The sequence below is a fragment of the Myotis myotis genome, unplaced genomic scaffold, assembly GCF_014108235.1.
Source record: "Myotis myotis isolate mMyoMyo1 unplaced genomic scaffold, mMyoMyo1.p scaffold_m19_p_8, whole genome shotgun sequence".
Lineage (NCBI taxonomy): Eukaryota > Metazoa > Chordata > Mammalia > Chiroptera > Vespertilionidae > Myotis > Myotis myotis.
Window position 1 is genome coordinate 44,588,295 of NW_023416390.1, and position 24,982 is coordinate 44,613,276.

The window sequence follows — 24,982 nt, forward strand, 5'->3', positions numbered from 1 at the left end:
ACATATTACACATACTTTATATATCAAATGGCTTATAATAAAAATATTTAAATATTTCTTTATAAGGTTTTGATAATTTGTTCAGCTGATGAATACTAGATTTCTGGCCCTTTTATAATTAACAGGTCACATTATCAGTAGTTTCTCCATTAAAATAAGAAGTCTGAAACTTCAATCCTAACAGAATCCAAATTCGTTGCTTAATGAAATCAATGAGTTAATTCAATAGATATTTGTTGATTATATTCTATTTGCTCAAATAGAACTCTTGTTAAATAATATGTCTCCCTTGATAAAGCATAGGAATCTAACATTCTCCTTTAATACTTGAAAGTCAACTAAGTTAATGTGATGGCTTAAAAAAAAAAAAAAAAAAGTCCTAGTGGGACAAATGAAGAGCTGTTTTGTTTGCAAACCATACTGCTCTCCTTCCTTGAGAATCGCTGTCTATGAACGCCAGAAGGGTGAGGGGCGCTTGTGCTCAAAATGCTAATGGTTAAAACAGTGGTGACAATGCTGTCATGAATTATAAGGGTAACTGAAAGCTAAAGGCAAGGGAGTTATTAATTGCTGGAAGCAATGGCTTTATAGAAAGAGGTTAAGACTTGAATTGAAGCTTAAAGGCTTGTTAGAATTTGCATGAGCACTGGGGTGGGGGTGGGGGGGTGAGGGGTAGGGAAGGACAGTGCTGGCGGCAGGGTGAGTTAACTGCTCAGAGGTAAGAATGATTAAATATAGGGCAGCGAGGAGTTGACAGAGAGAGAGAGAGAGAGAGAGAGAGAGAGAGAGAGAGAGAGAGAGAGAGAGACTCTTGCGTATAGTAAATCATGGGCATCACTAACGTTTTTTGGACAATAGGGGAAGATTCATTTGGTGGCAGATGCAGAATGGAAAGGAGCAGGGAAGTCTGGAGTACCCTAGTGCCGCAGAAGTCCAGCCAGGGCTCGCGTGCTTTGATCTCTTTCTGGAGCTGACTGATCCTCAGTGGTTTCTGAATTCCGGGAGCACCTTTTAACGCATCTAGAGTACTTTAGACTTTATCTTCTATAATATCTGATTTTGTTTATGTTTCTAGTTTGCTTCTTAATTGGCTTATCTGCTTCTAGTGGGTAGGGGCCATGCAGTATCTTGCTGAATGGGGTTCAATACATTTCGTGGTTTCAATGAAACGGGTAGCTGAGAGAGATTCTGCAGGAAAACTTGTTAGCACCTGGTAACTGGCTGCCAATGGGAGAAGAAGGAGAGAAATGTGTGAAAGGTAACTTCACCTCTGGGCCTCTGAGAAAACAATGAGGACATTGTTGTCAGAGACAAGAATGTCCTAAGGGAGCGGGGAGCTGGTCTGTAGGAGAAGTTATGTGTTTAACTTTGAACATTCTGGGTTTGAAGTAAAAGTGAGACATTCAAGAGGAATTCACAGTGCTTGAGGATATGGAACTGGAACTGGGGTGACAACTAAAGATAAGATTTGGGACTGATTGTAGAGGCAGGGCTGGAGTTGCGGGAATGGTTGAGCTTCCAGGGGATGAACTTGTAAAGAAAAGCTCAGGGAATCAAAAACTGAATCTGGAGTAATGTTCATATTTAGGGGCTGGAAGGAGCAAAAGAAACCTTAAAGCTGCACTGTCCACTGGCTACTTGTGGCCATTTATATTTAAACTAGAGGCCGAGTGCATGAGATTCGTGTGGGGCGGGGGGAGGGTCCCTCAGCCAGGCCTGCACCCTCTCGCAATTTAAGACATCCCTCTTGCAATCCGGACCACTGGTGCCTAACCGCTGGCCTGCCTGCCTGATCGCCCCTAACCACCTCTGCCTCGGTCCCTGCCGCCCTGGCTTCGTTTGGAAGGACGTCCGGAATGATGTCTGGAAGGTCGTTAGGCTGTCCAGTCTAATTAGCACATTACGCTTTTATTATTATAGATTATTTAAAATTAAATAATTGAAAATTCAGTTCCTTGGCCACACTAGCCACATTCCAAGTGCTCAAGAGTCACACTGGGTTAGTGGCTACTGTAATGACAGTGCAAATAAAGCATTTCTATCATTACAGATTGTTTCATTGGACAGCATTGCTAAGATACAGAGAAATACTCATTTTAGAAAAAACCCAGAGAGCAGATGACCTTTCAAGGGAAGGCAGAGTTTTAAAGAGGAAATGTATACAGTGTCAAATGCTGAGAAAAGCTGAAAGGGAATAAAAATCAGGGTGAGGGATCCATGGATTTGGCAATAAGGAAATCATTGGAGACCATCAAGATAACAATTTTGAGTAGCTTGGTAAGACAGAAACTGGGTGTAGCCTTAAATTAGGAAGGCAGTAGGCAGCAAGTTATTGAGACCTTGGACAAGGAAAGGAAAGAAATAAAGAAGACTATAAAGAAAAATTTGGAGGGTTTTTGAAGATGGAGAGACTTGCTCCTGTTTGAAGAGAAATGGACAGAGGCCTGTGAAGATGGTAAGGGCTCTCTCTGCCCAGGAAAGACTCGGTTTCTCTCTGTACTTGCACACTCAAATAATCAAATCACTTATCTTCTGGTCAACAACTGTGTGTATTTATTACATTAAACAATCCTCTGACGCCAACTGGGTGTCCTACCATTCAGTTCAGTTCTGACACGGTCTACCTGGAATGAGTGTCAGCTCTCACTGGTTAAGGGCTCAGTCCTAGAAGTCTGTCTCCACTTCAGACACCAATCGCAAGTCCTAGGTTGTCACCAGTACTTTTGACCGACCAGCTATAAGTTGGGGTTCCCACATTCCCTCCTTGGGTTGGATAATTTGCTAGAATGGCTCACAGAACTCAGGGAAACACACTTAGCAATATACCATAAAGGATATAGATCAGGGATGGGGAACGTCAGGCCGGTGGACTGTGTAAGGCCTGGGAAATCATTTGGTCTGGCTTGGCCAAGCCATTAGGGGTGAGTTAATTAAATGTTTGACCAAATATAGCAGGCTAATTTTTAAACTGATAATTTTGTATGGCCCTCGAATTATGTTATTAACAGCCAAATGGCCCTTGGCACAAAAAGGTTCCCCATCCCTGAGATAAATGAACAGCCAGATGAAGAGGTACATGGGGTGAGGTATGGGGAAGGAGTGCAGAGCACCCTCTCCAGCAAGCCACCTTCCTAGCACTTTCATGTGTTCAGTAAACTGGAAGCTTTCCAAACTATGTACTTTGGGGAATTTTATGGAGACACTATCATGTAAGCATGACTGATTAACTCTCTCTGGCGGATGGGAGTGGTGGTGGTGGGGGGGGGGGGGTGGCGCGGAGGGGAGGACAGGGACTGAAAGTTCCAAGTTTCTAATCATGTCTTGGTCTTCTAATGACCAGCCCCAACCAGGAGCCCACCCAAAGTTGCCTCATTAGGAAAAAAGATGCTCCTATCATCCAGGAAATTCCAAGGGATTTAGGAGCTCTGTGTCAAGATTCTGGGTCAAAGACTAAGCATTTGAACAAAAACTCACTTGGTGCTCCTATCACTTAGGCAGCTTTGTGCTAGGAACCAGGAGTCTAGTCCTGACACATCAAGGTTTCTGGTTTGATTCCAGGTTAGGGCACATATAGGAATCAACCAATGAATGCATAAGTAAGTGGAATAAAACATCAATGTTTCCCCTCTCTCTCACTCCCCCTTCTTCTCGCTCTAAAATCAATCAATAAATATAATTTTTAAAAAATAAATAATGCAATTATATACACATAATAGATATATATGTATAATATATAGTATAATAATATCTAGTGTTATGGTGTAATCCACAATGATTTATAAATTGTTATATTCATTAAATAACTTTTAAAGTAAGTAAAAAGAGAGATGATTCATCATAGATAAATCTCAAAAATAATGAGTGAAAAAAGCTATTATAGCAGGATAAACAGTATAATACCATTTATATAAAGTTTTAAAACACACAAATTTATATTCTATACTATATGTGGATATGTGCATGTGAAATAAAACTATAAAATATTGCATGGGAATGATAAATGCTAAATTTTAAATGGTAATTGCCCTTGGTACGGAGAGGAGACTGCGATTTGAATGGGTATCCATTTGTATTTGCAAGGTTTCCTTAAACTAGGTCAAGTATATTATTATGATATTGTTCTCTATTACTACTCTGTTTGCCTGAAATAGTGCATAATCATTATTTTAAACAAACAAAAAGAATAAATTAATAAATGAGTCCATGGCAGAGGTAGTCAGATAAACATGCTCAGGCAACTGATTGACTGAAGGAGTGGAGGGGAGCAAGAGAAGGATGCTCTAACCAACCGAGCTACCCGGCCAGGGGCATTTATTTTTTACTCCACTTCTTGGGTTGAAATGGAGTGATGAGATGGTGCAGCATTTCAGCCATTGTAGAGGTAAATGGAAAAATTCTGTTCCTTCAAGGCAGGTAAAAATAGTTTTCAATTCAACTTTCTCCCTGCCGCCTCATTCCTTATCTCCCCCACCCCCACTTCCTCTTACATTCCGTAAGCCTTGGTTCTTTTTGGGACTAGTTAATGGATATGTCTAATTTATAGGATTAAAGGATAGAAAACAAATTTATTAAAAGAGAGATTGAATCATGAAGTATGAATACACTTCATAGTGAAGGTTGCTGCTCATCATTTAAAATATATATTTTTATTGATTTCAGAGAGGAAGGGAGTGGGAGAGAGAGATAGAAATGTCAGAGGTTGGAGCCCACAGCTGGGCATGAACTGTGGGAATCGAACTGTGACCTCCTGGTTCATAAGTCAATGCTGAACCAGTTGGCCATGCCAGCCAGGCTCTTGCTCATCATTTAAGGACAAGACACCTCAGTGGCATCTAAGGTTGTTTATTAATAACCTTAGATCATTTATTAGTATTATTAAGTAAAGTTCCTTGATACATTTGCTAATTTACAAGATAATTTCTAGAATTCTATATTATTCTAAGAAAGGTAATCAGTAAGACACTTTCTAGCATTCTATATCCTCCTAAGATAGGTTATTAACATAGAAATATGTAAACCATCTTTTCTTAGAAAGTTGCACCAACTCAGAAATCTGTCAGTGGACTAAACTTCCTGGACTGACATGAAGATGACTTCGGAAGTGTTATGGATGACTAGGAAATTTAGAATACCCAGGGATGTCAATAGCCTGGATGAAGAGAAGAGGATTTCTTGAATTATAAAAACATCAGTCGCCAAAACCGGTTTGGCTCAGTGGATAGAGCGTCGGCCTGCGGACTGAAAGGTCCCAGGTTCGATTCCGGTCAAGGGCATGTACCTGGGTTGCGGGCATATCCCCAGTAGGAGATGTGCAGGAGGCAGCTGATCGATGTTTCTCTCTCATCGATGTTTCTAACTCTCTATCTCTCTCCCTTCCTCTCTGTAAAAAATCAATAAAATATATATATATATAAAAAATAAAAACATCAGTCCTTTTTGTACCATGATGATATTGTTGGTGTGGAGCTTGAGTGAAAATGAGGGTCTAACTCATTTGGGAAATAACATCTTGAAAGAGGTAACTATTATAATGTCAAATGAATTTTATCATACAGTATTTATTGGTTAATTGTAATTTTCTACTCACCCTTTACTTTCCCACAAGATAAATGTGTTGACAATCTTTCTGCTTGATATTAAACATCCTCAATGTGTTTGGTATTGGTTAGAGCATTCAAAATATCCCTAACACAAGAAGCCCACATTCTAAAGACTTGCTTTAAAAATGACCTTTCTTATAAATATATACCTATTTTATCTACTATATTTTTTATATTTTTAATTTTTTTACATGGTGGATAGGTGAATTTTTTAAGCGGATCATTTTAGACTTGATATGTTGACTGGTAAGACTGATCCATTTGGGTTTGAATCTGCCACTTATTTGAAAATGAAACTCAGCAAGTCCCATAATCTTACTGAGCCTCAGGCTCCTCACCTATAAAGTGATAAACCTATGATACTTAACTCCTAGGGCTGAACAGAGTAAATACGTGAAAGAGGTGGCATGCAGTAAAAGCTCAAAATTTTACCTCTTCCTTTTGGTAGATTAAAAAAAAATAAGACAAGCCCGGCTGGTGTGGCTCAGTGGTTGAACATCGACCTAAGAACCAGAAAGTCAGGGCTCAGTCCCCCGTGAAGGGGCATGCAAGGAGGCAGCCAATCAATGACTCTCTCTCTCTCTCATTATTGATGTTTCTATCTCTCTCCCTCTCCCTTGCTCTCTGAAATCAATAAAAATGTATTTAAAAGAAAAAAAATAAGACAAGAGATATGGTTTTTAAGGTATATTTTTGAGAAAGTAGGAAAGATACAAAATATAAAGGGGGTTAAGTACACCTAATCATATCAGCTAGAATGCTTCTGAAATATGGTAGTGATTATGTAATCAGAACAAACTTGAAGATTCCTGAAATCCAGTGTTAACAGCTTAGAGACCCGGGGGGGCAGGTCAAAAAGAAGGGTCACAATCACAGAAACAAAAGTTAAAAAAAAAAACACATTGATTTAGGTAAAACTATACAAAACAGCTACCTTTTTTAGATAAAAAATGGTTGAATATTGGCAATTTCATGTGGTCCACGTAATAGACGCTCAGGAGGCAAAAAAAAGTAGTCCTTTAGGGGTGGTGCAGTTAACCAGGGCTTTGGCTGTATGTATGTATGTATGTATGTATTTGACGAAATGTCAGATGGCAGAATTTATGATTTTAGTAACACAAATACAACATTTACACCTTCTGTCTAATCATTTCTTTGCTGCGCAGCCTGGCATTGGAATAGGTGACTCTGATGGCCAGCTGGGCTGCAATTTCCACAATGGCTTTGGGGTTGAGGAGACGTTGTGAGCAATCTCAGCACAGTAAGACTTGTTGCACATCAGCAGCACTTCAAGCACTTTGACATTATGAACCAGAAACTTCCGGAAGCCACTGGCAGCAAGTGCTTTGTTTTCTTGTTGCTCCCATAACCAATGTTGGGCATCAAGATCTGGCCCTTCAATCTTCTACGCACCCTATTGTCAATGCCTCTGGGTTTCCGCCAGTTCCGCTTAATTTTGACATATGGGTTTGACTGGTGCCGGATGAACTTCTTGGTCCTCTTTTTGAAAGTCTTGGGTTTCATGAGGGGTCTGAGGGCAGCCATGGTGCTGAGTAGGAGATGGCTGACACCTCTGTCGCTTTGGCTGTTTTTAATACAGAATGGCTAGTCTCTTGTAGATGTGAACCAAGCATTACTTAGTGGTCTCTTCTCTGTGTAGAGAAAAAGGAGGTTGAAAATGGGTGAAAGAGTTCATGCAGGTCTATAGAAGTCTTCAAGGCCCTTCGATATTCATTCGTTTCCAAAGGATTTAAGAAAATATACAAAAACACATACAGGATTTTAAAAAATTGTCTTTATTGTCGAAAGTATTACATATGTTCCCTTCCCCTCCCCCCACGCACCCCTCCTAGCCCACCCTGCCCCAGGCCCCAGACCTTCACCGTGGCCTACACCATGGCCTACATGGGTTATGCATATGGTTGATCTCTCCCCACCCACCCTCCCCTGCCTTTCCTCTGAGATTCCGCAGTCTTTTCTATGCTTCTATGTCTCTGGACCTATTAAAAAAATATTTTCATTGATTTCAGAGAGGAAGGGAGAGGGAGAGAGATAGAAACATCAATGATGAGAGAGAATCGATTTGTGGCCGGCAACCCGGGAATCCAATCGTGACCTCCAGGTTCAGAGGTCTACGCTCAATTACTGAGCCACACCGGCCAGGCTCTCTGGATCTATTTTGTTCATCAGTTCATTTTGTTCATTCGATTCCACACATGAGTGAGAGCATATGATACTTGTCTTTCTCTTACTGGTTTATTTCACTTAACATAATACTCTCCAAGTGAGGAAATTGAGGATGAGGGAAAAGAAAGTGACACCCAGATCTCCTACTGTGATTTAACAGTGGCCAGCACAGAGCTTCCTAAAATCATCTTTGGAAAGGAAAAAGTATAGTTTCCAGCACAGTACTTTTCTGCTAAGGAACTGCAATTCTGGATTCCTATGTAATGTAGCAGTAGGTATTATTGAGAGGGTAACCTCTGCTGAGAAAACAGGTAGCTTTTAATTAACATAAACTGTATTTCAAGGTTTGACTGAGTACTGGAATAGTTAAGAAAAGCTGTTTTGTTTTGTTTTTTTCAGAGACCATTTCCAACCTTCTTAATATTCCACGGCATTCACCCTTTTAAGTGTGATCTGAGAGGGTCCTCTGAATTTGATTGTGATGCTTTCGGCACATGTATCTTTTAAAACCATTGCATTAACAGCAGAATTGTTCTCTCTGGTAAGTTATTTTTTCTTTTCAGAAAGATTGGATGAAAAGTTTTTGCATTTTGTCAGAATGGTCTACGGACCAAAAAGTTTCAAAATGATTTCATTTATCAAGTGGTATCAATGAAGAAATAAATTGAATTTTTGTGGCCAAATACTTTACTCTCTGTAGGTGGCTGGACTAAGACTTTGTGAAAGGGGTATGGGGGTGGTATGCTTAGACCCATATGTCCCCATTCCTGGAAAAATAGCTGAAAAAAAAAAACCTCTTCTAGGGAGAGCTCTCTTCTATCCAACAACTCTATGGGCTGAGACAATGCTGTGACTTCCCTCCTCTCCGACTCTACTTGTCCTCCTCTTCAGCCCCCGTTTCTTTTTTTATTCCCTCCCCCCCAAATCAGCTTATTTCCTTTAAAACTGAAGTGTAAAATAGTACAGTGTTTATACTACTTAGCTTTTAAAGTGATTCTTGTACTTAAATATGAGACTAAAATGTGTTTTGGAAGAGATCAACCCCATTGGATTCATATCAAGTCTTGTTGTGCCTGCTTGTGATTTTTAGGTCACTTCCCTGGAAGTCTATCTTTTGTACAAGTTAAGCGCCAAGTTACCATACAACTTCTCTTATCCTATGAGAATAGGTCAGAAGTATCAGTGCTTTAGAGCTGGGACTCAAACTCGTAAACGGACTACGAATTCTTTTTAGTTGTCACACACAAATGTAGTTTCAGTGCTGGACTTACAACCCCATCCCTGGCACAATGTTGTCACACAAAATATAATAATCGCAGTAACTGGATTCTTGTGTGAGTCAGATTTCTAGAAAAAGGCTGTCGTGGACAGCATTTCCATCTCTTTAACTTAACCTTTCTTGGCGATTAGATCTAAAGGTAACAGGCAGAGATGGATGTCTCTTAGTTGGCAAAACACACACAAAAAACAGCATTTTCCTCCCCATGATGACAGCAAGGTATCAAGGATGCCAAAGAGAAAAGGAGTGTTAACTTAATCTAATAAGTGAGACGAGATCTTAAAGTATAACTAAAATGTTCCAGGGGAAAAAAAAATACTCGCTGAGATTCACTACTTAAAAAACGCTGGCAAGTGTTAATGGTTTTCTTTCTACGTTTGACTTGTTACCAAGACGATTAAGAAACAAGGGAATATGACTATGTGACTGGATTTTTTAAATAAAGTATTCTGCACCTCTGAATATATATATATATATATGTATTTACATATATATATTTACATATACACACATGCCACGTTTTAAATGAAATATACTTAAAAGTGGCTGTTTTGGTGCCACTGCAAGGAGGGCTCTGCTCTGCGAATTATTTCTTTGTTTTTAAGTGCCTGCCTCCAGGGTACACAAGTGGGAGATGAACTGGAAGGAAACCTGGGACTCAGGGGGATGGGGCCGAGATGGCTGGGACCGAATCTACGAGCTGAATGTCAGAGACAATCCTCCTCCAGCCTCGGAAGGGGTGTCTCCCCCAATACCAGCTCCCTCCCCCCGGGCTCGCGGGGCGGGTCTGCTTCGCTCAGTGCAGCGGCGGCCGCAGCAGCAGCCCCGGGGCTGAGCGGCGGCGGCCTCCCGGCTGTGCAGGGAAGCGGCGACTCCGAGCGCGCGAGGCCCAGGGGAGATCCGGCCGAGGCTGCCGCCGGGATGGAGGAAGCGTCGAGTGGAGCTGAGCCACCGGGGAACGATTTCCTCCCCAGCTCAGCTCCGCTCCAGCTTGGCCAGGCCTGTGGCGAGCGCCTGCGAGGCGGAAGAGGCCTGCGCCTCGGGCCTGGCAGCGGCAGCCGGCAAGCAAGTCGGGCACAGCGGGGTAATAGGCGAGCTGTAGCCGCTCTCGGGAACCTACGCCGCCTAGGCCGCTCATTGTCTCTCCCCTCCACCCGGGGGGCAAACAGGAAGCGCGCAGCCGGGCCGAGCGACGGACAGGCGTCCAGACCAATGAGCACCGCCGACAGTGAGCGTGGCGGCGAATGAACGCGGAGAAGAGGGGCGGGACTTCCGGGCGGGCTGTCACCCTCTTCCCCCCTTTTGGGCTGGAGGCTCCACCTTTTGTGTTTCCCGCACAGTCAATCAAAATAGGAAAAAAAATTCCCCGGACCGCTCCGGCCGTGTCCGCCGCCGCTTCCCGCATCCTCTCCCGCCGCCGCCGCCTTCGCTCCTCACCATGTGTAAGGCGGCGGGGAGCCCCGCCTGAGGTGCCCTAAACACACTATGACCGGTACGTAGAGCCGAGAGAGCAACCCTTGCTGCTGCCGCCGCCGCCGCTGCCGCCGACCACAGCCCGCTCCGGGCCGCCGCTGCCGGCTCCCGGCCCCGTGTGTGCGACCGAGTGTCTGTGAGAGGCAGAAAGCCGCAGTCCCCTCCCCGCCAGCCACGGTCCACCCCTCCAGCCCCAGCAGCGCCGTGTCCCCTCCGGGCCCCGGGCGGGCGGCCCGGTCCGCCGGGAGCGCATCCCCTTGCGTGCGGGCGCGGGCGGCGGGCGGGCGGGCGTGTGAGTGACTGACGGTGCGAGAGGAGCGAGCGCGAGTGCGAGCGAGCGGCGCGGAGGGAAAGGGGAGGAGAGGAGAGGAGAGGGGGCAGGGGCAGCGCGGGGAGGAGGAGGAGGGATAGAGGAGGAGGAGGAGGGTTACAGCGCGGCGGGCGGGGGCAGCCGCGGGAGGGGAGGAGGGAGCCGCCGCCGCCGCCGCCGCCGCGGGGCGGGTGGGGGAGGGGAAGGGGAGTCGGCCCGGGCTTTCGGAATAATTTCGACTCGGCCCGCGGGCCCCCTCCCTCTCCTCCACCCGCCTTCCTCCCCACCCCCCCGCGCTGTGCCTGCAGCTCCTGAAAAGCCCGTGAAACAAGAGGAAATGGCTGCCTTAGACGTGGACAGCGGCGGCGGCGGCAGCGGCGGCGGCCACGGCGAGTATCTGCAGCAGCAGCAGCAGCAGCAGCACGGAAACGGCGCGGTGGCGGCGGCGGCGGCGGCGGCCCAGGTGAGGCGCGGCTGAGCCCCGGTCGGCTCCCCCCTCGCGCCGCTTTCTCCTCCCCTCGCTCTCCCCTCCCTCCGCGCCTCTCTCCTCCCCTCCCCCCGCCCCGGGAGCTGCCGCCCGAGGCGCCAACGCTCCGACCCCGCCCGCTCTCCCCCGCCCGCCGCCTTTTTGTGTGTGTTTGTGTGTGTGAGTGTGTGCGCGCCCTCCCGGCGGTGGCTTCGGGCGGAAGGTGCAGGCCCGGCGCGCTGCCCGCCGCCCGCCTTCCCGCGGACGCTCGAGCGGCTGTGCGTGCGAGCGGGAGGACACGAGTCGGCGTGCGGGAGGAGGAGGAGGAGGGGAGCCGAGCGCGGGCTGGCGCTCGCCCGGGCGCAGCCTGCGAGGACCGAGTCGCACTTCCTGTGCGAGCGGCGGCCCGGCCCTAACCGCCACCCCTCCCCCTGTCTCCCTCTCTGAACCCGCCCATCGGGGGTAGGACACTCAGCCGTCACCGCTCGCTCTGCTGGCCGCTACCTGCAGCAAGATTGGGCCGCCATCGCCGGGCGACGACGAGGAGGAGGCGGCCGCCGCAGCCGGGGCCCCCGCCGCCGTTGCCGGAGCGGTAAGTCTCGCGCGCGCGCGGCCCGCCCCCGCCGAGGCCCAGCGCCCGCCATCCCGGGCCTGCGGCGCTCCCGCCGCCCCGAGGCCTCCCGGGCGCCCGCGCCGTCCCCGAGGCGATGCGGACCGATGGCGCGGCCGGGGCGCCCCTTCCTGCTCCTCCACAGACTTGTGTGGGCCTGAAGCCAGCCCCGGCTTTCCTTAAATTGTCACTGCGGAACCCCGATTCAGATTCACGACAAAATGAAGTCTGCGAGGGCGGGGGTGGAAGGCTCCAAAATGGATGTTTGAGTAATTCATATCACTGCTGGAAACTCCTTCCCAGCACCTCGGCGTTTTCAAGCACAGCCTATCGGCCATGGATAGTATCAGCCAGAGCCACAGTGTCTCCAGTTCTGAGTACGTTGAACCTGGAGCTTTGTCGGTTGGAAGTTACGAGATCTTACTGATTTAAACCGTAAATCGTTAAAAAAAAAGGGAAGGAAGGAAGGTTTAACTTTTTGAATTATGTTTTTGTATGCAGGAATGGATACTTTGAAGTGCTTTTTTCAGTGACCATTCTAAATTGTCGGATTTTAGTTTTTGCAGGCTCTTATTTGGCAGTAATTTTTCGTAAGTGGAATAAGTGAAACATTTAATTAGCGGCTGGTGAAGTCGCTGAAGTTACTTAGATAATACTTTGGCTTTTGAAATTGAGAACCTGAATACCAGTGTTAGAAACAGAAGTACATGTAAGAAGTTGTACTTGCATGCATGCTAATGCACACCACACTTAAACAGTTGTATTTGGCTCGTGAGGCCGTCTTATTGTCATTGCTGGTCTGATGGGACGGGGTAGATGCTTTTTTGTGGTGTGTTGTGTCTGGAGCAGGGGGAGGAGCTGACCTGTTATCTGAGGGTTTAATTCTTATGATCTAGGAAAACAGCTTTTAGCACTGTTGCTTGTGACTTATATTTGCTGGAATCATTGCTGTTGCATTAGTGTAACACGTAGATGTATTTACTTAATAAAATAATTGAAATATTTCCCTTTGAGGTGGATTATAGGACTTGATTTGTGTGTAGTGATATTTGGAAGTAGTCACAGTAGACAAAAAAGTTTGGTATTTGATATAGTCTGCTGGAAATTCTTAATATTTCTAGGTAGTAAAAGTGAAGCTAAAGTTAAGCTATGTTAAAGGTTGTATTTGTAATTTTAGTACTTCAAGTTATATTGTAGAGAGAGATGAATGGTTTTAGTGTCTTAAAAGTATGATTTTTAAGTTTTGTGCTTTTGTAAGCAGATTAAAATGTAAAGGCATAAAATTATGTTTGTGTGAGCCATTGTTACTTTTAAACAACTTATGGATTGATAAACCTTTTTAAAGAACTACATCCCTCTAGCTCTACAATGACAAGACAAATTGGAACCACTGCATAAGTAAAATTGCAAGCCAGATTGCTTCTCCTTACCTTTTTAATATTTTCAATTAGAACAAAAAACTTTTTGTAGCTGTAACTTACCAAGTTTAGGTATCAGCTCACCAGTGGGGGAGGGGAGAAATAAAGGAGGAAGTGAAGGTGAAAATATGTATATGTGAATCTTACATGAATCTCAGTCCCAGGAATGGAATATTATCTCCAACTTTAGCCTACTCTGGCCATATATCACTTGTAGAAAAGTTGTTTCCATGCCTCTTCAACTCATACTCTGAACTACTAAATCTCTACGGATATTTCCCTATAGATGAATATGAACTAGAATCAGTTGCAGCATTTTTTTTCTTTGTACGTTTGGTACCTGTGCAGAAAATTTTTCACTGAGTAAAATTGGTAAGACTGGCTTGAATATGTTTGCCTTAGGAAATGGGAAAATTATTTTTCTTGTTCAAATGAATTTCATACATGTACATCTTGGAAAATGAGAATTTAAGTGATTTTATGGGCAATTTTTTTCCACCTAAAAATGTGCTTAGATCATCTGCTTTAATTACTCAAACTACTGGGAATCTTGAGATGTCTATAGAGAGCTTTATTTTGTAGCTGTGTTTCTTTAAAATTCTTGTTTTGGAAGAATTTTAAATTTACAGAAAAGTTGCAAAGATAGAACTTGAGGGTTTACCGTATTCCCTTCACCCAGCTTCCCCTAATGTTAATATAGCCATGGTATGTTTGCCAAAACTAGGACATTAACAATGATACAGTATTATTAACGACAAATTTTATTCTGATTTTACCAGTTTTTTCAGTAATGCCCATTTTCTGTTCCAGGATCCAGTCCAGGGCACCACATTGCATATAGTATTGTTATATTTAAAATCAAATGAAATACATGCATTTCAATTTTATGCCAGTTTAATTTGGTATTTTAGGATTAAAAGGTTATTAGAAAGCCAGTCACCTGAACTAGAGATTTGCTTTAACTATTTCAAATTTAGAATTTGTTTTAATATGATATGGGTTCCTCCTGGATCCTGGCCAAGAATGGATACCTTCAGTACTGTACTGAATAGATCTAATCACAAAGCAATCTCACCTGTATTGCCCTACACCAGGGACTCCCAAGTTGGTTTGATGGCAAGGCTCTTTTCTACTTTATTATTAAAAGTTGTGTAGTTAATTAAAAAAAAATCTTTATTGTTGAAAGTATTACATAGGTCCTCCTTTTTTGTGTAGTTAATTTTTGAAATAAATCAGGGAACGGAGTAAAGTAGACCTTTGTGAAATATTAACTTACCTGTTTTGCGTTTGTGTGTACTTACGGATTATTAATTTATTTCAAATTCTTGTTTTGTACTGTAGTGTAATAAGCTGAACAAGTACATACTGTAAAAGTTGTTGCCTGATCTTCACTTTAGGTTGTAAATTTAGTGTTCATTAATTTAGTATATACATGTTGGTGAGCTAAAAAATGAACAATAGCTTATTTTTTAAAAAGGTTATTTTTACCATTACTTGAAAAGATCTACATTGTCATTGTAATGAATTCATTGGGTATTTGTTTTTATTTGAAGTCTGTTTGAGTTCTTTAGTGTTCCTTGAAGATTTCAAGAAACTTGAGTATGTACTTACCTAAGACTGGTTTTTCGTTTGTTTCTACCTTAGCTTCATACTTTCTTGTTTCTGGTTACACTCTTTGCTTGCCAGTTTGGCTTTCATATAAAGCCATTTGTGGGAACTGAGAAGTTAATAATCCTTTTCAAATGGTATGCAGTAAGTGGTATGAATTTTTTCTTTTTCCCTATCTACAGGTATTTGAGAAGATAAACCTTTTTTTCTTTTCTCTCACCCCCAAGTCCCCACCTCCATCCCATTTTTATGCTTGGTTGTACTGAAGAATGCCCTTGTAATGAACTGCTGTAGTAGCGTTTCAGGGCTACTCTGGGTTGTGGTCCTTTCACTGTGTAATTATGTGTTTATATGCAGAAGGAACCTTAGAGTACCTTCAGTTACAATTTTTTACAGTAATGCCAACTTCCACCTAAATATGGGAAGTATTTAGATAGCATTTTGTTTGTTGTCAAGTGAGAATGTTAAAGTTACTGAGAGAAACACTGGTGGATTTTTCTTTTAGTGTGAAGTTTATGTAAAGGGTTGTCTTGATCCTAAACCAAATACTAGTTCTTGCCTGGGTTATGTGATTTTATGCTCTCTCTTCCTTTGTTTTATATAGTATTTCCAGGTAGCCTAACAGCAGAGTTTTTACAGCTCTTTTTGCTCTTAGATGATTTTCTAATTTAGCCCTTTCCCTTTTGGTATCTAGAGTACTGTCTTTTCGTGGTATGCTGCTGATGAAATTTCTTACAAATGAATGGTCTTAGTAGGCTTTGTAGTTTGAAATATCTGGGACTTATTCATTATGGAGTTATGGAAATAAATAGGTTTCAAATTGATGTAGTTTTTCACAGAAGACTCTAATATCTCAGGGTCAGTTTTATCCATTTTTTCTATCACTTTCTTTGCAATGGTTTTAAAGTAAGATACCTTTAACTATTCATTCAACAAATACCTACTGATCTTTGATCCAGGAATTGTGCTAGTCATCTAATGGGTGTTTTTCAAATCTGTCCTTAAAATTTTAGTAATCATAATGATGCCTTAGGATTGTATAAGGCCTTATAGTTTGTAAAGGTTAGCAGTTTTGATTCTTACAACCCTCTAGGACAGTGGTTCTCAACCTTCTGGCCCTTAAATACAGTTCCTCATGTTATGACCCAACCATAAAATTATTTTCGTTGCTATTTCATAACTGTCATGTTGCTACTGTTATGAATCGTAATGTGAATATCTGATATGCAGGATGGTCTTAGGCAACCTCTGTGAAAGGGTCGTTCGACCGCCAAAGGGGTCGCGACCCACAGGTTGAGAACCGCTGCTCTAGGGTAATACTTTCCCCATTTTTAACAGAAGTTCTGCTCTAAATCACACACAATTCTACAGTTCTAGCTAGGACCAGAACTCAGACCAGAACTTTTCGCTAGCGCAATATATTCCTCTTTCCCCAGCACAATCTTAGCTTAAATCATGGAAGTCTAGTAGTTTTCTGATTAAGTATTTTTCCTCATTCCGTTAAAAAAAAAAAAAAGAACACAGCCCTGACTGAGTGGCTTACTTGTTTGGAGCATGAGCATCGTCCCGTGTATCAAAAGGTTACAGGTCCGATTCCCTGTCAGAGGACACACCTAGGTTGCAGGTGTGATCCCAGGTTGGGGCCCGGATTTGGGCTTGTAGGGGGCAAACTGATCGTTTCTTTCTCACATTGATGTTTCTCCCTTCCTCTCTCTAAAAATCAGTTTAAAAAAGATTCTGTAGTGAGGGTTTAAAAAATTAGCATTTAGTAAATCTTTTAAAACTGTAAGTTATTTCATTAAAGAAAAACATCTTTTATTGCTTTCTTCTTCTTTTTGTTAATCCTCACCCAAGAATATTTAGAGAGTGGAAGGGAGGAGGAAAGACACAAAGAGAAACATAAATGTGAGTGAAACACATTGATTGGCTGCCTCCCGCATGCCCCGACCAGGGTCAGGATTGAGCCTGCAACCGAAGTACAGGCCCTTGCTCAGAATTGAACCCGGGACTCTTCAGTCCAGGGCTGACGCTCTATCCACTGAGCCAAACCAGCTAGGGCTTATTGCTGTATTTTTTTTTTCTTTATTATCTCTTGCTGTTCCTAGCTACCCCCCCCCCCGCGTGGGGTAAATAAACAAATAAATAAACAACATTAATAAATGCATAAATACATAAATAAATAAATTTTAATCCTCGCTTGAGGACATTTTTTTCCATTGATTTCAGAGAGAGAGGAAGGGAGGAGGAGAGTGAGGGAAGGCAGGAGAGGGAGGAAGGGGGAGAGAGAGAGAGAGAGAGAGAGAGACAGACAGACATTGATGTGATAGAGAAACATCAGTTGACTGCCTCATGCATGCCCCCCAACTGGGATCAAAACCTCAACCTGCTTATGTGCCCTCTCCTGGAATCCTCTACCCTTCAGTGTAAGGGAGGATGCTCTAAACACTGAGACACATGCCAGGGCATAAATATTTTTATATGTTTTTCACTTTATTAAAAAACGTTCAAATCATTTTGTCCTAGATTTGGGGATTTCCCTTTTTTTGGTAGTTTCTTTTTTGGAGGAGGGGATTTCCCTTCAATTAATGACCTGCGTTGTTGGAAAAAAGTGGTACTACAGTTTATTTAGCTTCTGGAGAGGGAGGGGTGTGCTTGGATAGTATTTACTCAGAATTGTCATTTGAGTAGTTGTATTTATTTTCAAAGAATTTCTTGTCTAGAAAGCTGTTCACTGATGGTTGAATATCTGCCCTATTATTTTTCTGTGAAAAGAATACATTATATGTCATAAGTTAACTTTTAAAAAGATGATAAAGGGTCTAAATGCTAGCATTATAAAGTTAATTTGTATCTGAGACACTAGATTCTTTTATATAAGTTAAATAATTGTAAATTTAATGCTAGTCAGAAAAAAATTCAACAGTTGATTCTTTAAAGGTGATCAATAACCTTAAGATAAGAATTGGTTTTTAGACATACTGTACTGCAGGTTTCAGTATAAAGTACAGATTAACATATCTCTAGTTTATTTAAAATGCCAAGAGAGACTGAAATGAAATGTGAATTGTTACTTTAACATAAGGAAAGATGACTTAACCTTCTAATTTCTGTACCAGATAGAAGTTGAATGATGTGTGACATTAATGTTTGGTGCTTCATTTTAATAAGTTTAATAGATTTAAAAGATTGTATTATTCATTCATTCATTCATTCATTCATTTATTTTTTATTTTTTGTTTGTTAATCCTCATCCGAGGATATTTTTCCATTGATTTTTAGGGAGAGTGAAAGGGAGAGGGAAAGACAGAAACATTGATGTGTCTTACATCGATTGGTTGCCTCCTGCACGAGCCCACAACCAAGGTACGTGCTCTTCACCAGAATTGAACCCGGGACCCCTTGGTCCTCAGGCCAACACTCTATCCACTGAGCCAAACTGACTAGGGCAAAAGATTGTACTTAAGTGATCATTGTTTTAGTTCAGGCTTAGATGTTTGTACTGGTCCCACAGTTTCTCTGCTTGTACTCTCTTCCGCCTTTCAGTCTCCTTCACTTAGTTTATCTTTATAAAACAGATCTGATTGTACCTTTTATAGCTTTCATTCACTGTGCGCAGGATAAAGTCCAAACTTCTTAGCAGAATCTACAAAGCCATTTACTACAGGCCCTGATAAAAATGTCTAGTTCTGTTCTCCTTTTCTCTGAATCTGAGCCTTTTCTGGATCCTCTCTTGAACACCAACCTACATGTTTCTTTTTGTCTGTGACTTTATTGTTTTTATACCTTTATTAATTCCTCTGTCTCTATTTTCTAACTACCCAAAATGAATTATTAAATTTTATTCTAAGGTTACTTTAAATATAACTTATATGGGATATTTGTTTTTTAGTCTTTTATGTTCCCAAATAGTGTTTTGATCATATGGCTAGTATATTCTTTTCACATATAGTAGCATGTTATGTGTATGGCTGCTTGGATAGATTGTGAACCATTTGATGGAAAAGATGTGTATTTCATGGGATTACTCATATGTTTATTTCATTTTAACAGATATGCGCAAATATCTTGAATTGTGTCATTAATACTGTGGTTTTATTCATTGAAATATATACTTTTAACTGTGCTTCTATATGAAAATTAGGTAATGAGTTTCTTTAATAAACTTAAGATCTTCTGGTTCTGTGATATTTGTATTAAAAATGTGGAATGGGTTATGTTGAGAGAACAGTATTTGTCTAACCTTTTTTTATGGTCACAGACCTTTTTTGAAAATATGTTTAAACCCTAGACACAGTATCCTCCCCTCCCTCATTATACTTTTCACTTTCTCAAAAGTTGGTAGCTATTAGAGGATTCAAAGATGCTTTGAAACTCAGGCATGGATCCTAGGTTTAGAATGCTGGGCTAGATATGCGTATGCTCTCATTGTCTACTGATATGTGGTGTTTTAGGAAATCACATAGATCTAGAAGGAAGTGGGATAGGAATTGTTTTATTTTGATGGTAATTAATATAGGGTTTTATTCCTCATGTCTTTATCCCTGGTCTTAGTGGGAGACAGTGTGGTATAGTATTTAAGGGCCTAGGTTCTGGAGTTTGACTTGGCCTAGTTTTATATCTTGTCTTGGCATTTGATAGCTCTGTGATTTGTCCCTCAATTTTCTCCTCTGTGAAATGTGAATAATGGTAACACCTACCTCAGGATTGTTGAAAGGAATAAATAATAAAATCTCATAAACCCCAATTAGAGTACTTGGCATTTAAAAAAAAAAACACAGCTCAAATGCTAGACATTACTGTTACTATGCCCTAAAAAATCTGTCCTTTGACATTGACATGTAGGATTTTATTGCGTTTTGCTTTTCTACACTGGTGTTTTTCAAATCTTATTTTTAAAGTATTGGGATGATACCTGAGTTTCCAACAGGTCACAGATTGCAAAATGTAAACGCTGGGCACTTTACTGTAAACTTAAAAAGAATACTAGGTAAAGCCACAGTTTATATCCTCTGGCTCTTGGATCTTAGAAAAACTTTTCAGATGGGGTGACTTTGCCATGTAGTCATGGGGCAATAACCTTTCCTCGTTAAATTTTTAAAGGTGTCATTTTTTTAAAAGTAATTCATGGGAAAAATAAAGAATTGCTAATAGAATATCCCTAGCCATGAGTTTGCTCTGGAGTGCATTAATACATGCCATAAAAGCGTTGCTTTAATTATTTCATTAAAGGTTTAGATCAATAATATACAAATCTAATTCACATGGTTTGATAACACTGCACTAATGTTTCTTTTTTTCTCATATATAATGCACCTGATATTTTAGTGCATTGTATATTTTTTGAATTTTTTTTCAGTGTTTGAGGTATGTTTGGTTCGAGCTGTTTATACTTTTTTTCTAGCCACTTCTATTATTTTTAATTGTATAGCATTAGAGATCATAGATGAGGGAATAAAAGATCAGTTAATGGTCATAAAGCAAAGACTGCTTACTGAAATTTTTTCCTGCTCAAATAGCATGGGTTATTTTTACAATAAAAAAATTGGAAATGATAATTATTGTAGTTTATTTTCTGAAATTTTTAAGAGAGAGAGAAGGGCGGGGGGGAGAGGAAGAGAGAGAGCCTGAACTCAGACTATCAAGATCGATTTGTTGTTCCACTTAATTTGTGCATTCATTGGTTGATTCTTGTACGTGCTTTGATGGGGGATCGAACCTGCAACTGTGGTGTATCAGATGATGCTCTAACCAGGGCTGTAGGTTATATAGTACTGCTTCTATATTTGAACTCCACTGTGTTATTAAGATAACTTTTATTTTTAGGTAGGAGGATTTATATCAGTTTTTAGAGTTTTGAGGACTGGTTTAACTCTACTACAAATATATATCTCAAAACAGTTTTTGTTTTCTTCATCCAGACAGGTGATTTGGCTGCTGTACAGTTAGGAGGAGCACCAAACCGATGGGAGGTTTTGTCAGCCACACCTACAACTATAAAAGATGAAGCGGGTAATCTAGTACAGATTCCCAGTGCTGCTACTTCGAGTGGGCAGTATGTTCTTCCCCTTCAGAATTTGCAGAATCAACAAATATTTTCAGTTGCACCAGGATCAGAGTCATCGAATGGTACAGTGTCCAATGTTCAATATCAAGTAATACCACAGATTCAGTCAACAGATGGTCAACAGGTTCAGATTGGCTTCACAGGAACTTCAGATAATGGAGGTATAAATCAAGAAAGTGGTCAAATTCAGATCATTCCTGGCTCTAATCAAACCTTGCTTGCCTCTGGAACACCTCCTGCTAATATTCAGAATCTCATACCACAGACTGGTCAAGTCCAGGTTCAGGGAGTTACAATTGGTGGTTCATCTTTTCCTGGCCAAACCCAAGTAGTTGCTAATGTGCCTCTTGGTCTGCCAGGAAATATTACCTTTGTACCAATCAACAGTGTTGATCTAGATTCTTTGGGACTCTCGGGCAGTTCTCAGACAATGACTGCAGGCATTAATGCCGATGGACATTTGATAAATACAGGACAAGCTATGGATAGTTCAGACAATTCAGAAAGGACTGGTGAGCGGGTTTCTCCTGATATTAATGAAACTAATACTGATACAGATTTATTTGTGCCAACGTCCTCTTCATCACAGTTGCCTGTTACTATAGATAGTACAGGTATATTGCAACAAAACACAAATAGCTTGACTACGTCTAGTGGGCAAGTCCATTCTTCAGATCTTCAGGGAAATTACATCCAGTCGCCTGTTTCTGAAGAGACACAGGCTCAGAATATTCAGGTTTCTACAGCACAGCCTGTTGTACAACATCTACAACTTCAAGAGTCTCAGCATCCAACCAGTCAAGCCCAAATTGTGCAAGGTATTACACCACAGACAATCCATGGTGTGCAAGCAAGTGGTCAAAATATATCACAACAGGCTTTGCAAAATCTTCAGTTGCAGCTGAATCCTGGAACCTTTTTAATTCAGGCACAGACAGTGTCCCCTTCTGGACAAATAACTTGGCAAACCTTTCAAGTACAAGGGGTCCAGAACTTGCAGAATTTGCAAATACAGAATACTGCTGCCCAACAAATAACTTTGACACCTGTTCAGACACTTACGCTTGGTCAAGTTGCAGCAGGTGGAGCCCTGACTTCAACTCCAGTTAGTCTAAGCACTGGTCAGTTGCCAAATCTACAGACAGTTACAGTAAACTCTATAGATTCTACTGGTATACAGCTACACCCAGGAGAGAATGCTGACAGTCCTGCAGGTAAGTCTTAAGTCATATTGTAACCATAGATAGGTTCAGTGATTTGTTAATATGTAGGGAAATATTTTGCTTTAGATGTTTATCAGTATCTATCTTTAGAGGTGTTACCCTAAATTTGTATGAAAAGTAGACATCAAAGTGTCTTCCAAATTGTTCATTGAAATTTTGTAGTTTTTGAAGTCAAGGATTTATTTCTCCATTATGCCAGTATATTTGTAGTTTTTCTTTACTCAATTCTGTATTTGTTTTCACATCTGATTGGTGGTGTCAGACATTACAAAATTTTTATTTGGCAGGTAAAGTGTCTTGGTCATCCTTGGTGTGATGTAAGTTCAGTGTTTTCTGCACTATATCTAATTGGGGAATCTGGCATAGTAAAAACATGGTACTGTTGTCTCAGCCAGTAGCTAGCTAGCTGTGTGATTTTGGGCAAGTTACTTTTTCTCTTGCAAAACTCAGTTTCCTCATCATGTAAAATTGGGTTGTTGGACTAAGTAACTATATCTAAGTTAGCTTCCCAGACCTAAAATTCTTTGATTCTTTGACAGTTTATTCTTATAAGTGTGTAGTGGGCTTTGAACTTAGTTGTGCTAGACATGTTGTTATTTTATAGTATGGGGTAGAAATTTCAGAAGTCTACTCTTTTTTTGTGCAAGAATTAAATAGAATAGTTTTAAAAGAAATGCTATGAACATTATGTGTTATAATGTTGTTTATTTAGATGACATCTTACTCTGTTGTACTAAATCCTTTTATTCTTCTACTTTAATTTGTTCTTTTTAGGAGATTTTAAATTTTTTTTAATACTTAAATTCTTACCTAAGGATATGTTTTTCATTGACCTAGAGAGACAGGAAAGAAAAGAGGGGGCAGGGAAATGGGGAGAGAAAGAGAAAAACATCAATGTGAGAGAGAAACTTTGATATTTTACTTTTCATATTTGAGAACCTGCAACCTGAGTATGTGCCTTGACTGGGAATTTAACCATCAATCTTTTGGTGCACAGGAGGAGCTCACTCAATTGAGTCACTCTGGCAGGGTGGGATTTTGTGGAGATTTTAACCCTCCATTAAGTCAGTGATTCTAAATTCTTAAATTGGGATGCTTAAATTTAATTTTTATCTATTTATTTATTTATTTATTTATTTATTTAAATTTAATTTATTGAAATAATTTCCATCACAATAAAGACTACCTTTTTTTCTTTTGAAAAATTTGCAGTATATGCTTAGAAAATTGGAATTGTCTTAAAGCCTCAGGTCTGTTCTTGGACAGCCTTTAATTGCACTTGAGTCTTCTGAAGCTGTGGTTTAGAGCAATAGTTCTCAAAGTGTAGTCTGTGGACCCCTGGGGGATCTCTATGATTCTCTTAGAGGTCCTTGAGGTCAAACTACTTTTCATAATAATACTGAAGTTATTTGCGTTTTTCATTGTGTTGACATTTTCGCTGATGGTGGCTAAAACTGCTTGTGTCTTAGCACAAATCAAAGCAGTGGCACAAAACTATACTAGTTATATTCTTTATGACATTGCACTTGCAGTTAAACATGCATTTCACTGAAGAATTATCTTGTTAAGCTAGTCTAAATAGTTATTTTTACTAAATCTTGAACCTTGAGTGTGAATGTTTTTAAAAAATAGTAGCTTTATTGAAATGTAAGTCACAACCCATAAAATTCACCCTTTAAAGTATACAATTCAGTGATTTTTAATATAGTCACAGACTTGTGCAACCATCACCACTATCTAATTTTAGAGCATTTTCATCACCCCCCCCCCACCCCACTCCCATATCTGTTAGCAGTCACTCCTCATCCCCCCCCCCCCCCCCACCGTGTCCCCTCAACACACACCACACCTTAGCCCTTGGCAATCACTAATCTACTTTCTGTCTTTCTGGATTTGCCTTTCATATCAGTAGAATTCCATTTCATATTAATGAAATCATATAATAAATGGCTTTTTGCATCTGGCTTCTTTCATTTAGCATAATATTTTCAAGATTCTTTTTGTGGTTGAATAATATTCCATTGTACGAATATCCCATATTTTATTCATTTATCTGTTGATGGACAAGGTTTCTATGTTTTGGCTATCTCTCTATATAAAAGCCTAAGCCACTGATCGACTGATCGCTATGACTTGCACTGACCACCAGGGGGAAGACTCTCAATGCAGGAGCTGCCTCCTAGTGATCAGTGCGCTCCCACAGTGGGAGTGCTGCTCAGCTGACTGATGGGCGCCAGATGCCGGGCTCACGGCTGGCAAATGCAGCTGTGGCGGCACAAGCCCCTCCTGCCTTCGAGGCAGTGCTACCAAATGGCTGCAGGCGCAGTGGGGCCCGAGATGAGTGGGAGCGGTGTGGCTCCCGGCCAGGGCTCAGGCTCCTGCTCGGCCACCTGCGGCTTTGTGCACTACTACATCCCTTGGGATGTTGGACTGCTGGTTTCGGCCTAGGCCTGTGGGGATCAGGCTGAAACCAGCAGTCCAACATCCCCCGAGGGGTCCCAGATTGCGAGAGGGTGCAGGCCAGGCTGAGGGACCCCACTGGTGCACAAATCTGTGCACTGGGCCTCTAGTTATGAATAATGCTGCTATGAATATTATGTGTACATATTTTGTGTGTGGACATGCATTCATTTTTTGGATACATATTTAGCAGTGGAATTGCTAGATTGTATGGTAATTCTATATTTAACATTTTGAGGATCTTCCAAAATGGTTTCCTAAAGTGATTGCACCTTGTACACTCT

At 41.4% G+C, this 24,982-nt stretch overlaps 2 protein-coding genes and 1 pseudogene across 4 annotated transcripts in view; 2 read left to right on the forward strand and 1 right to left on the reverse strand.

The window, feature by feature from the left end:
• Positions 1–6,208: 6,208 nt before the first annotated feature.
• On the reverse strand, positions 6,209–7,415 carry LOC118661663 (annotated as a pseudogene).
• A 2,243-nt stretch (positions 7,416–9,658) lies between these two features.
• Positions 9,659–10,556, forward strand: LOC118662162. Its single transcript, XM_036320774.1, has 2 exons — positions 9,659–10,294; positions 10,407–10,556. The coding sequence occupies exons 1-2, from the start codon at positions 9,733–9,735 to the stop codon at positions 10,532–10,534; spliced, it is 690 nt and encodes a 229-aa protein (XP_036176667.1). The 5' UTR covers positions 9,659–9,732; the 3' UTR covers positions 10,535–10,556.
• Positions 10,415–24,982, forward strand: part of SP3 (Sp3 transcription factor) — a 50,547-nt gene continuing 35,979 nt past the window's right edge. For 2 of the 3 annotated variants that reach the window (XM_036320771.1, XM_036320773.1), the window contains exons 1-4: positions 10,415–10,558; positions 11,158–11,312; positions 11,782–11,907; positions 20,870–22,229. In XM_036320771.1, coding sequence (XP_036176664.1) covers positions 10,552–10,558; positions 11,158–11,312; positions 11,782–11,907; positions 20,870–22,229 — 1,648 coding nt within the window. In that variant the 5' untranslated portion in view covers positions 10,415–10,551. Of the gene's footprint in view, positions 10,559–11,157; positions 11,313–11,781; positions 11,908–18,260; positions 18,315–20,869; positions 22,230–24,982 lie in introns of those variants that run through there. The other variant, XM_036320772.1, reaches the window with a different exon arrangement.

Excerpts from the sequence above, each read along its gene's own strand:
- LOC118662162 (XM_036320774.1), top strand. The coding sequence starts at position 9,733 with ATGGGGCCGAGATGGCTGGGACCGAATCTACGAGCTGAATGTCAGAGA. Across the intron at positions 10,295-10,406 it reads ACCAATGAGCACCGCCGACA|TCAATCAAAATAGGAAAAAA; the intron begins GTGAGCGTGGCG and ends TTTCCCGCACAG.